This window comes from Hylobates moloch, unplaced genomic scaffold (assembly GCF_009828535.3).
Source record: "Hylobates moloch isolate HMO894 unplaced genomic scaffold, HMol_V3 SCAFFOLD_19, whole genome shotgun sequence".
In the NCBI taxonomy this organism is placed as follows: Eukaryota; Metazoa; Chordata; class Mammalia; order Primates; family Hylobatidae; genus Hylobates; species Hylobates moloch.
The window spans coordinates 72,740,102-72,754,472 of NW_026652294.1; the positions used below are offsets into that span (position 1 = coordinate 72,740,102).

Sequence of the window (14,371 nt, forward strand, 5' to 3'; positions counted from 1 at the left end):
TGGGAGGTGGAGGTTACAGTGAGCCAAGATTGTGCCACTTGTACTCCAGCCTGGTGACAAAGCGAGATCCTGTCTCAAAAAACTAAGTTAAAATTGAAAGCCTTACAACTAGTAAGTGACAGAGGTAGGAGTTAAAATCTAATGTGCACAAATAAGAATGTGTAACAAAAATAAATTGGAGAACATGGCCAGGTGCAGTGGTTGACGCCTGTAATCCCAGCAGTTTAGGAGGCCAAGGTGGGCAGATCATGAGGTCACGAATTTGAGACCAGCTTGGCCAACATGGTGAAACCTCGTCTCTACTAAAAAATTAGCCAGGTGTGATGGCGCGCGTCTGTAATCCCAGCTACTCAGGAGGCTGAGGCAGGAGAACTGCTTGAACCTGGGAGGCAGAGGTTGCAGTGAGCCAAGATCGTGCCACTGCACTCCAGTCTGGGTGACAGAGCCAGACGAAGGAGGAAATGAAAGGAAAGGAAAAAGGAAAGGAAAGAAAGAAGGAAATGGAGAACGTATGTTCATGTTTATTTTTTGAATAAACAACACTAAGGGTAAAAGTTGAGGATAAGGTAGAAAACTTAGTTGAAAACAAAAGGAATAATAAAGGACCTCTAAAATACCATGTTTCCATCTCTAGTTTCTCAGAAATAAAGCTATTATGTTTTTATATGAAAAAGATCTCTGTGAAAGATTACTTTTCAGCTTTGTTTTCCTAGGCTTAATTTTTTTAAATACTTCTATTAAGACTGAAAGGTTTAGTTACAATTACTCCCAGGATTAAGTGATAGATTTGTTAATCTCTGTATAATAGTCACAAAAATAGATACTGGTGCTTAGAATTTCTGGCTTAAACTTTTTAAAATGACCTTTTAAGATGTGTTATAGTCAGTAATTTTAAGACTAATCTGTCAGTGTAGCTAGAAAAAAATTACTGTTGTCTCATTTAATTGGTCTAACAGCAACCTTTATAAAGATGATCAGATGGTATGTTCAAATCTTCATTCTGAAATTTGCACATATATATAATTTTTTTTCTTTTCTTTCTTTTTTTTTTTTTTGAGATGGAGTCTCGCTCTGTCGCCCAGGCTGGAGTGCAGTGGCATGATCTTGGCTCACTGCAACCTCCACCTCCTGGGTTCAAGCAGTTCTCGTCCCTCAGCCTCCTGAATAGCTGGGATTACAGGTGCCCACCACCACGCCTGGCTAATTTTTGTATTTTTAGTAGAGACAGGGCTTCACCATGTTGGCCAGGCTGGTTTCAAATTCCTGGGCTCAAGAGGTCCGCCTACCTCGGCCTCCCAAAGTGCTGGGATTATAGGCATGAGCCACCATGCCTGGCCGGATACATATAATTTTTTAAGTTTCAAGTTTCTTCCGCCTATACCATAGGTTCTGTCTTCCTGAGCATTGGCAAGACTGAACTAAGTATCTTAGAGACACTTAAGATTAAAGCATAATTTCTAGTGACTTAATAAAAATTATTTCCATATGTAGTTTAAAATGTTAAAAGTTAGATTCCAAGAATTTAATACATATGTATTATTTGTTATGCTGGGCATTTTATTTCAGGAGCCGCCTAAAGAAAGACTATGATGATTTCAGAAGACAACCTGATGATGATAAATTTACTAGAGAACTATGGACTACTGATGAAGGTGAAGGAGATCTTGGAAAAGACTCTCCTAAGGGAGAAATCAGCAAGTCTATAGACTCAACAGAACCTCTGGATATCCTGGAGAAAGATCACTTTGATTCAGGTAAGCATTAAACTTTTTTTTAAATCAACACTGAAGGCACAAAGAGAAGTTTTTGTTTGCTGTGAAGGCAAAAGATAATATGGTCAATGAAATATATTGATTAGGGAAATCTGTTATGTTTTGAAGAAGTACTGTCCACATCCTTATAAGAAGTTTCTACTAGCCTAGGCAACATAGCGAGACCCCATCTCAACAACAACAACAACAAAATTAGCCAGGCATGGTGGTTGCATCCCTGTAGTCCCAGCTATTCAAGAGGTGGAGGTAGGAGGATCACTTGAGGCCAGGAATTTAAGGTTACAGTGAGCTGTCCACTGCTTTCTAGACTGGGCAACAGAGCAAAATGCTGTCTCAAAAAAAAAAAAAAAAAAAGTTTCTTGGAGTCATTATTACATTTCTAGGAGTTTCAGGAGCCAGTGCTTGACTCCAAACTATAGGCCTGTCATTGCCCATTACAAACCACACACCCTTGATCTATAATCCCTTTGAAATTGGTTCATGCTCTTCTTTTTATTATTAGTATTTTTGAAGCACTCTATCTGAAATTTACTTTAGAAATAGAATTTGACAAGTTCTTAATATTGTGAAGCGTATTTTCTCAGGAATTACCACGGTTGATGGCCTAATGAGACCAGAATGAACACATCATTTTAATAAGGATAAAGGGCTGGATTAGATTACCTGTAATTTATTTCAGTTTATTAGATTACATTATGGAAATCTAGCTTAATGACTTTCTTTGGTTATATAGGGGTTAATGTGGGCAACAGAGTGGTTAGAAGTGCATTAACTTATTGTTTTCCATCTTTGGCAAATTAAGAGTAATGTCTTATAAATGTAGTTTGACTGAATATGAACATAAATTTTTTCACTCTAAGGATGAACATCAGAAAAAGCTGGATATTTTTTGTCCTTTAGAGTCTCTAGAAATAGAATAGATTGGAGAACCATCTCTCTATGGTATCAGAATGTTCCTAGCTAGAAAAACAGAAGTAGATTCCTTTCCAGATTAAATTCTGAGCCCTCATTGTTGACTTGGGTATTTCTAATGAAACAGTTTTTTGCACTTAACACTGGCAGAAGAATTAGCAGAATTCTTGATCAAAAATTTTGACCAAAAAAATTTTCTCATTAATAGGTTATTCTTGGGCATGGTTATGATATCTAGATTATCATATCAAAGATGACCTTACCTTTGTCTTCATCAGTGGTGCTAAGGCTTTTGAATCACCCTGCAGTAGATTTCTTAATACATTGCCAGCTCAAAGATTGACTTTCTTTTTTACAGTTGATGTTATTACTATTTAGTTGCTGTTTTATATAAACAAAATGCCTGTTTTTATAATTTTCAGATGATATGAAGTTGTCAGAAATAGATTTTCCTGTGGCTAGAAGCAAGCTGTTGAAAAAGGAATTGCCTTCAAAAGACTTACCGAAGACACCGCTTAAAACACTTAAACGACAGTCCAAACAAACTGGTTATGTGGATGACAGCACAAAAGAGCTTTCTCCAAGGAAGAAGGCAAAGTTAAGCACAAATGAGACAACAGTTGAGAATCTAGAAAGTGATGTGCAGATTGACTGTTGCAGTGAATCAAAGCATACGGAGCCATCATTTCCAGAGTCATTTGCATTGGATTCAGTACCAGTGACTACTCTCCAGAAAGGGACCAAACCCATTCAGGCTTTGCTTGCAAAGAATATTGGGAACAAAGTGACCTTAACAAACCAACTGCCTCCTTCCACAGGTAGAAATACTCCTGCTATGGAAAAACCAGTTTTATCTCCTCCAGAAGCAAGCCCGATAAAGCCAGCATTGACCTGCCACACCAATACAAAAGGTCCTTTACAAATGGTATACAAAATGCCCTGTGGCCAGTGGTTGCCAATAGATCTTCAAAATAGCTCTGTAAAGATTCAGATGCAGCCTGTGGTGGATCCTAAAACAGGAGAAAAAATCATGCAGCAAGTTCTTATTCTGCCTAAGAATTTTGTGATTCAACATAAAGAAGGAAAAGCAGTTGCAAAAGAAATGCCACCACTTCAACAGAAAGGTACAGAACAACATTGTTCATCTTTCCCACAGACAACAAATATAAATTCTTCTTTAGCATCAGTTTTTGTCAACTCACCAGGAAGTGTTTCTACCCAACTACCAAATACAGTTTTCAACAAAACAATTACACCTTTATCAAATATAAGTAGTGCTAGACCACAGCCTTTGTCGCCTGTAACCTCTGTAAGTAAATTAACACCATCAGTTAAGACTAGCCAGAGTGAGGCAGGAAAAGCCAAGAACGCAGTTTCAGCAGCCACATTCTCCTTGCCTAGTGCTTCACCCACCATTTCCTCCACAGGTCAGCCTCTGTTATCAACAACAACACTAAATGGGTCTATAAATCCTGGTAGTTCCTTCAACTGTTTTGCACAACAGACTTCTGATTCTTCTGAAGCAAAGCAAGAGCTGAAAACTGTGTGCATAAGAGATTCACAGTCAATTCTTGTTAGGACACGAGGTGGGAACACCGGAGTTGTAAAAGTACAGACCAACCTAGATCAAAATTCACCCAATACTGTATCTTCAAGTTCAGTTTTCACTTTTGCTCCTCAGCTTCAGGCATTTCTGGTGCCAAAATCAACAACTACTTCCTCTGCTTTTTCGCCTGTAGCTGGAACAACTACTACATCTAGTCTTTCACCTTTTAGCCAGACACCGACTTCTGTTTCCATTCCAGCTGGCTTTGCTCCATCCATGGGGAAAAATCTCAAACTTACATTAGGCCACCCCACTAGCAGTGGTGATTTGGGCCACATGATAGATAAAACTTCACACATGCCCTCTTCTCCCTTGAAGTCCTCTGTTTGTTCTAGTACTCTACTACCATCAACAACAAGTAGTTCAGTAAGTGTAATTAGTATATCAGCAGCAAATTTTGGACAAAACAATGCAAATATTATTCATACTCCAACTAAACAGCAACAAGTAGATTATATCACAAAAAGTTACCCTGTTACAAGGTCAGAAGCAACAGCAACAACAAATGGAGATGTAATCAGTGGGACTCCAGTTCAGAAACTTAGGCTGGTATCAGCTCCATCTGTTCTTTCTTCTGGCAATGGAACTGCAATTAATATGACACCTGCACTGACATCTCCAGGTGTTTCTGCCCAGAAATTAGTTTTTATTAATACCCCAGTTCCCAGTGGTACATCAACCCCAACTCTTGTTGCAGAATCATTAAAACAAACTCTTCCTCCTCCATTGAATAAAGCATATGTTAAGACTCCAGAGCAACCCCAAATAGTACTGATTCCATCTACAGTGGGCACACCAATAAAAATAAGTTCATCACCAGCCGTGTCTCAGATAAAAGATGTGAAAATTGGACTAAACATAGGTCAAGCAATTGTAAATACTTCAGGCACTGTGCCAGCTATACCATCAATTAACATTTTACAAAATGTAACCCCAAAAGGAGAAGACAAAAGTAGCAAGGGCTATATTTTGCCATTGTCAACAAGTGGTAATTCAGTTCCAGTAAGCTCAAATTTTGTGAGTCAGAATATTACCCCTGTTAATGAATCAGTGGTTTCTGCAGCAAGAGCAGTAAACATGCTTTCAGTTACCGGAGCAAATTTATCTTTGGGTTCCCTTTCAGTGACCTCAGCCTCTGCTTCAGCTGGGGCACGACCTCCTGTTTTAGTCAGTGGAAATGATACCTCTTCAAGAATTATGCCTATTTTGTCAAATAGACTTTGCTCATCAAGTCTCGGAAACACTGTGGCTATATCAACTGTGAAAACAGGACACCTTGCATCGTCTGTTCTGATTTCAACTACGCAACCAGTAGTGTCTCCTAAATGTTTAACATCAGCTTTGCAAATTCCTGTTACGGTTGCCTTACCTACACCTGCGACTACATCCCCTAAAATAATAAACACAGTTCCACATTCGGCAGCAGTACCAGGAGCCACACGTTCTGTATCTCTTTCTAAAAGACAGTCTCGGAATTCACTCCAGTTTCAGTCACCAGGGATTTCAACTACAGTGCCAACAAATTTAAACACAAATAAACCTCAAACTGAATTGTCATCCCTTTCACCAAGTCCAGGTAAAATAATTAATATTTCCAATTTTGCTTCTCTGCCAAATCAGCAAGCTTTAGTAAAAACCCCCAGTTACGGTTCTGCTCCAGGTGTCGCTACCGTTCACACGGCTTCGGCACCATCCAATGTAACTAGTCTAGTCGGGAGTCAGTTCACTGAACCTTGTATTCAGCAAAAAATAGTCATCAATACCAGTACACCTTTGGCACCTGGTACTCAGATTATGATTAACGGAACCCGGTTTATTGTGCCACCACAAGGTCTTGGAGCTGGCAGCCATGTTCTCCTTATATCTACTAATCCAAAATATGGAGCCCCCTTAGTTCTTAACAGTGGCCAAGGCATTCAGTCTACACCAATAGATAACTCTGCCCAGAAGATCACACTAGCATCAAATAATTCTTTAAGTGGGCAACCTCTACAACATCCTCTAAGAAGCCCTACAAAATTTATAAACTCTTTTGGGAATGCAAGTTCTATACCCACAGTACATACATCACCACAACTCATAAACACAACTGCTAAAGTTCCTGTTCCACCTCCTGTACCAACAGTATCACTGACTTCAGTAATTAAGTCTCCAGCTACTCTCTTGGCTAAGACATCTTTGGTTTCTGCCATTTGCCCCAGTAATCCTCCACTGCCAAGTAGCACTTCAGTGTTTCATTTGGACACACCTGTCAAAAAATTGTTGGTTAGCCCAGAAGGAGCCATTTTGAATACCATAAATACTCCAGCATCTAAGGTTTCTTCACTCTCTCCATCTCTCTCTCAAATTGTTGTATCTGCCAGTCGAAATCCTGCGTCTGTCTTCCCTGCTTTTCAGTCATCGGGCTTAGAGAAGCCTGACAGAGCTGCATCTTGAATTTAGACTAAAAGAGCCAGTTTTTAAATAATGGGGCATTGTTTTGACTCCCATAAAAATTTTAAATGTTTATTATACTGTTGAAAGCATACTATACATAGTTGTGTGTGTGTGTGTGTGTGTGTGTGTGTGTGTGTGTTTTAATGTATCTTTTCATTAGCTTGCAACAAGGCTTTGTTTTCTTGGGGAGGGAAAAATCTGTTCCATTTCACTTACTGTTCTGAGGAGGGTTTCAAGGTTCTGTGTTTAAAGTCAGGATTTACCTGTCTGTAGAACATAAAGTGAACAAAGTGAATAGTTTAGAGTAAGCTAGCCTTTTGCACATTTTCATTGACATGTTTCTTCTTGAATTTGGACTGTTGCAGCATATCTATGATATGGTATTCAGTGTCATTAGTGAAATCTTATTTTTGTTTCTGTAAAAAAAAAATATATATATATATTTATGCATTGTGCAAAATGCAGTCCATGATGTAAAATTGTACATATTCCAGAATCCCTAACAGCCTGTACTAAATATATGTACAAAGAACTATGCTGTCTTATTTATGTTTTGTTTACATAATGTATAGTTTTTTAAGTATTTTAGTAATTTTGGACCAGTGAACTGTTAGCAACAATGCAGAAGAATCTGCATGTAATAAACTGAGTTGCTGTATTTCTTTGTTTGAATACCATTTTTAACGTGTGTTCTTGTTCCGTTGAAAGAATACAGGATGTAATTGAAGACAGTCCTTTACAAGAAAGAATTAAGGCTGGGAAATTTGAATTAGAGCTAGCATTTGTACATGGCTTTCCAGCTTACAAATACTACTTTCACTTAAATCTTGTATTTCAGAAAATGCTTTTTGTTTTTTGACTCACCTGTTGCCCAGGCTGGAGTGTAGTGGTGCAGTCTCGGCTCACTGCAACCTCCACCTCCTGAGCTCAAGCCATCCTCCCACCTCAGCCTCCCAAGTATTAGGTTGGTGTGTAAGTAATTGTGGTTTTTTGCCACTAATGCCGCTAATGGCAAAAAAAGAAAGCCACTAACGGCAAAAAACCACAATTACTTTCTCACTAACCTAATAGCTGGGACCACGGGCATGGGCCACCATGCCTGACTAATTTTTTAATTTTTTGTAGAGATGGTTTCACCATGTTGTCAGGCTGGTCTTGAACTCCTGGTCTCGAGAGGTCCACCTACCTTGGCCTCCCAGAGTGCTGGTATTACAGGCTTGAGCCACCGCGCCCAAGAATATGCCTCGTTTTAAATAAAAGGCAGCTTTTATATTTATTGGATCTTTATATCCATTATCTTGAGCTACTGAACTATATACTCATCCTTCCATTTATAATGTTAAACTTCATCACATGAAGTTATTGTTGGATGTTGGAAATGATATGGAAGCATAGGCCTAAAGATTTCCTTTGAGACTACATCAAAGTGTATTTGTTATCAAAGTGTAGAGGGTAGTGAAAATATTCCTAGAAAGGCACTAAAGGCTCTCAAAAACCGCTATTTATGCTCTAAGTACTTTTCCTAGTCATGTTTATTCTCTACTCAGTCACTTTCCCCCTTTTTCTGTCAGTTAAGAAAAGCCCTGGGGAAGTGGGTGATGTTTCAAGTGCATTGCATTGCACATAGATGGTGCTCAATAAATGAATGTATTTACCTACTCAGCTTTTAAAACAATGACCCAGAACTGTTTGCCTTTTGTCTCAGAAGAATTCTCTAAGCCATTTTAAGAAACTAATTTACTGAATTACCTATGACCCAACTTTAATCCCAGTGAAGGACCTAAACTAATTAACCACTAACTCTCTCTCTCTCTCTCTTTTTTTTTTTTTTTTTTTTTTTTGAGACAGGGTCTTCTCTGTTGTCCAGGCTGAAGTGCCGTGGTGCTGTCTCAGCTCACTGCAACCTCTGCCTCCTGGATTCAAGCCATCCTCCCACCTCAGCCTCCTGAGTAGCTGGGATTACAGGTGCGCACCACCATAGCCCAGATAATTTTTGTATTTTTAGTAGAGATGGGGTTTCACCATATTGGTCAGGCTGGTCTCGAACTCCTGACCTCAGGTGATCCGCCCACCTCAGGTGATCTGCTCACCTTGGCCTCCCAAAGTGCTGGGATTACAGGTGTGAGCCACTGCACCCAGCCACTAAATCTCTTCTAACTCCTAAATCCAAAATTCTAATATGATCTTCAAAGCTCTGTGTGATCTGGTGAACCTTCATACTGAAGTCCCCACTTAAAGTTTAGAAAGCTCTTCAGTCTGTTCCTGCCTACCTCTCCAGCTTCATTTCAACCTGTTCTCCCTCTTGTTCACTGTACTCTTAATTTTGTTTTAGTTTCTAGAAAATTCAAGACACTTGAAGGTCTTCCCAGATGTCCTCTTTGACCTAATGTTCCATTATAGGTTCTTATTACGTGTTACGTAACTCCCTGTCCTTGTCATACCTCAGCCAGCATCATTATATTGTGCAGTCACTCAGACTGAGAACAACATAGCACTTCTTCAAAACTATAATTACTTGTTTGAAATTATTTAATTTCAGGAATCTTACTAATCATCATCATTATTGTGCCAGCATCTGGCACACTGTATTCAATGTATATTTGTTGAGTAGGTGGGTGACAAATCTAGATAACCTCTTATTTAAGGTCTAGTTTACTTTTGAAAACTAATGCTCCATTTTTTAAACTAGAAATTTGATTAATGGATTTATATCTTCAAAAACCCAAATTCCTTTGTCTCCAGTTTTGTAGGTCATGTGGATTTCTGAGATCGTGGCTAGAGTACAAAGTTAAATTCCTGAATTCATTGTGTTTAGTGTTATTAAGGGTTCTGTAAAGGGCGTCTGTAAAGGCATACATGTAAAGGAAGAAACGTCACCACAGTGCCACCTGAAAAGATTCGTGATACTGGAGAGTCGCGTTTTTATACTTAGTATAAAATTAAGCCATTTGGATATCTGTGTTCTGTATCACCTAAAATACTAGGTTAAAAGATGCTGAAATAGCCTGCCTCCTTCTGGTGTATTAGCACTTCCCTTTCTTCTCATTTCCTATGGATTTTCCTGCCCCCACAAAAAGTTTTTCCTTTGTGATTAGTTTTATATATATGTTTTATATATATATTTATATATATGTTTTTATATATGTTTTTTATATAAGTTTTATATATATGTGATTAGTTTTATATATACATATATACACACACATATGTATATATACACATACATATATATACACACATACATGTGTAATACTAAATAGCTGTTTGAAGTCCTGCTCACGTCCCAAGTCTCCAATTTTATTGGCATATTTAATAATTAATTGAAATAGTTTTATGATTAAAGTAGTGATAACTAGAATATGTACACTAAAATCAGTGGAAATGTTTGCTTGATCCAGTAGATCAACTTAAATTTAGAATTTTTTAACATTAACAGCTTGAGAAAGTGGCAAATTCTGAAAGAGATCTAAGAAATTTGATAGGGATTTTAGTTAGCCAAAATTACTAAAACTTGGAAATAATAAACAGTTTACCTGAAGTCATTCCAGAAGTAGTTTTGCCATCATCTGAGCTTATTGGCTTACTGTTACTGTAAAGCTGTCACCTGCCCCAGTTATCTTACAGATTTATTCAGCAAGTATTTACTATCCACAGCATGGTGCTTGATGCTTAGAAAAGTTGAAGGGTATAGCATAGTTTAGAAGGTTCTTATAACTTGGAGAGAAAATGTGAATGTGAGGAACATATAATTAAAAATGTATGAAGCAGTATTAGAAAATCAAATGATGTATGTAATCATCGTAATTCCTTTAAGAGTGATGCATGTAAAACATTCTTAAAGTAATTATCAGACAAATTCAAGGCATCTACCAGAGTTATAAATGTATTCTACACACTTACTGAGAACCATATAATGTAGAAGATGTTGCAGGAACGATATAGATGAGTAGGATTCCATCCTGTCCTCAATACAAAAAAATAGTAAAATAGTAATAAATTAGAGGAATAAAGAACTATAAGAATTTAGCAGAGAGTTTCCAGAGAAGGTTTCATGTAAGAGGTGGCATTTGTGCTGTGACTACAAGTATGTTTATAACTGGGCGCACAAAGACTGAGTCTCAGAAAAGCACAAGGAGCATGTAGGGAACACAGCAGTTGAATTTGAATGAAGTGCTGTAGGTTAAGAGGACCCATAGGGAATAATTAGAAAAATAGGTTGAGCTAGCTGATAGAGGACTGAAAAATATTCTGAAAGTATATGGGGGAACTATTGAAGCTTTTGAAGCAAAGGTAGTAATAGTCAAACATAATATGGGGACAATTACCTTGCAGGATTGCTGTGAGGTTAGATGAGATAATTTACCTAAAGTACTTAGCCCAGTGCCTACCACATAGTAAATACTTAAATAGTAGCTGCCATCATTCACCTGACTAAAGAGAGGGAGACCAGTCAGGATATTAGGTGGGCCAGAAAAGTGGTGTGAGGACCTGATATTTGGCATAATCAGGTATCTAGTAATGCTAGAGATGAGACAGAAACTGTTGAGATTGAGAAGGATAAAGAAAGATATTTTTTAAGGGAAAGCTTTAATTTTGACTGTATAAAATTTAGAAACATTTAAACAGCAAATAGTATCATGAACAAAGTGTTACCTCCCCTAAATCTATGAATTTATTCCTAAACTAATAAAAATACTAATAAGTTTAGTTGGGGGGTATTGTTGTTTTGTTCTTTCGTTTGTTGGGTTTGGTGGGGTTCTATTAAACCTAAATTTATTGAGGTAAATATTGTTATTCACATTTTTTGTAACAGTTCATAGCATATATAAATGGCCTTTATTGATTTGTGTCTCTCCATGATCGTACAAAATTCACTTATGGTTTACATAATAGTGAACCATTTAATTCAGCCTAAATATAGTACTTAAATGGATCTAATTCCAGGAGACTCATGGAATGGTCTAATAGTCAAGAATTTTATTAAAACCATCTAGATTTGGCCGGGCGCGATGTCTCACACCTGTAATCCCAGCACTTTGGGAGGCCAAGGCAGGTGGATCACGAGGTCAGGAGATCGAGACCATCCTGGCTAATGCGGTGAAACCCCGTCTCTACTAAAAATACAAAAAATTAGCCAGGCGTGGTGGTGGGCGCCTGTAGTCCCAGCTACTCAGGAGGCTGAGGCAGGCGAATGGCATGAACCCGGGAGGCGAAGCTTGCAGTGAGTCGACATTGCACCACTGCACTCCAGCCTGGGCGACAGAAAGAGACTGTCTCAAAAAAAAAAAAAAAAAAAAATCTAGATTTGTAAAACAACATCTTCGGAATTGTAATTCTTTCAAACTTGAATTTAAGCAAATGTAGCATCAACTAAGAAAAAACAATAAAAAGAGATTAAATTATTAAGTAAAGAAAACATGGTCAGGTGTCCTCCAGTATATATTTAGGAGTTGTTTGCTGTAAACCAGAATCAAACCTAATGACCCAAATGTGTAAGCCCTTACAGTTTTAACCTTCCTTGCAGACATGATGATGCATGGGATCCCCTGCACATGGAACAGCAGGAACCACTTGGGAAAACCTGAAATTTAAACTGCTTTAGTCAGCTTTGTTGTGATCATTTTCCTTTTCTTAGTTCAGTGAGCTTTCTCTTAAGTGTGCCAAGCTGCCATCTAACTTTCTTGAGCATTTTTTCTCATGGGAAATGATCAAGTTTTGATAGTAGAAAGTGCTTCTTTCCAAGACTTTCTGGAGGCCATCTTCCTCTAGGCGTCATGCTTCTGATGTTACACAGCTGATGTTTTCGTATGAGCTACATTTTTAGACTACAAAGATGCTTATTCAGGTGGGAGACCATTTCTTTGAACTGTAAGTGATTTATTTGATTTTCTTTTTAATAGTCCTTGTTCTTCTCCTTCAAGCCTTTTTAAGGAAACATTTAACAGCGTCAATGTATTTCTTCAAATTGCTTTTTGATTTACGTAGAAGTTCTCAATTTTCTGATTTGTGTTTGTCTGATTTCAAGTTGCCATCATCCATGTAATTTTTGCTAAAGGAGACAGCAAGTGTATCACCTTCCATATGATTTAGGAGATTTTAAAGGGCTCTCTTTATGTTTTCAAGTTGTCAAGCATTTTTTTTCTCCATTTCTCACACTTTTTATTCCATTTCACAGCTTCTTGGGATAGCGCTTTTAGATTTTCCTAAAAATGAGTGTTTTCATCCAAACGACCCATTATTTCCTTCTGAAAGTTCTTTTGAAATACTTTAAAGATGTTTTTGGCACCGGTTACTTGAGATTGACGGATTTTGATGCACCATCAAGTAACTGTTGAACCATGAAATGAAAGTTTAGAGACTCCCTTCTGTTCTTTTTTTGAGAAGGTCTACGATATTCTCAAGTGACAAGTAAACCTGTCCAGATATTTACTAAATGCTAAACTTAACATTTGTAACTTGAGAGGACTGGTCTCCAATGGAGATAACTTGAAGGCTTCATTGATTTGTATAATCAGTGTAAATTTTCACTGACTTTAACCTGGGCAGAAAATCTTTTGGCTAGCTCTTTTTCCCTCCTTAAAGTATGGCTGCTCTTTACTATAAAAACAATCAGAGAGACCGTATCAGAATCTCGCAGGGAAATGCATAGAGACTTGAGCCTTGTCTTAAGCATCAGTCACCACCACTGAGGGCTGGACAGGAAGGGGAACCCCAGGTTCTATAAAACAGTGCTCTCTAACTTTGCTCACCACGCAAATAAAAATACTATTATTTGTACAGTGAATATGGGCAAGTGGAAAATGCTTATTGCAGCCAGAGGAGACCAGCCACGAGCTCTGGTCACTCTAGTCCCTACCCTGGCCTGCAGGAAGCTTAGGGGATCAAAGCAGTGCCATGCCATTACCCATTCTCAGCCCACAGGTATGTCAGGGCAAAAAGGAAGGGCACGCTGCAGTAGAGGACTCCTGTGCCCATGCTTATGGGTGAGGCTCATTTTCCTGAGTTCAGGTTTCCTTCAGCAGCAGGGAAGCCTCATCCTATCTATCTACAAAGGTCACAGGGATCTCCCTTTCCTGAAGGCTCCTCTCCTCATTTGTGTTAAGTCAGTCCAGGCTGTTAGAGAACACTGAAGGGTCTCAACAAATACATAAAGTAACAGCCCTGGATTTCAATATCAGAAGGGCAATGTCTTAATATTTCACGAATTTTCTTCAAGGCCAGTTCCCCCCCCCCCCGCCCCCACATAATCCAAGTGTTCTTAGATGGATTAGAGTCACCTTCAGTGGTGACATAGTAGAAGTCCTAGCTAAACCAATCAGACAAGAGACAGAAAGGGCATTCAAATTAGGAAGAAAGAAGGCCAAATTATTCTTATTTGCTGATTATATGATGTTATATTTGGAAAAACCTAAAGACTCCACCAAAAAACTATTCAAACTGATAAATTCAGTAAAGTTGCAGGGTACAAAATCAACATAAAAAGATCAGTATCATTTCTGTATGCCAACAGGGAATAACTTGAAAAAGAAATCAAGAAAGTAATCCCATTTACAATAGCTGCAAATAAAATAAAATATCTAGGAATTAAGAAGTGAAAGATCTCTACAATGAAAACTAAAACATTGAAGAAAGAAATCAAAGAGAA

The 14,371-nt window shown here is 38.1% G+C and overlaps 1 protein-coding gene across 4 annotated transcripts in view; it reads left to right on the plus strand.

Annotated features, from left to right (window-relative positions):
• The window catches only part of KIAA2026 (KIAA2026 ortholog), a 107,275-nt gene that overhangs the window by 78,899 nt on the left and 14,005 nt on the right, over nt 1-14,371 (plus strand). For 2 of the 4 annotated variants that reach the window (XM_032137923.2, XM_032137924.2), the window contains 2 exons: nt 1,567-1,754; nt 3,107-8,032. In XM_032137923.2, coding sequence (XP_031993814.1) covers nt 1,567-1,754; nt 3,107-6,726 — 3,808 coding nt within the window. In that variant the 3' untranslated portion in view covers nt 6,727-8,032. Of the gene's footprint in view, nt 1-1,566; nt 1,755-3,106; nt 8,034-14,371 lie in introns of those variants that run through there. The other 2 variants (XM_058431059.1, XM_058431058.1) reach the window with 2 other exon arrangements.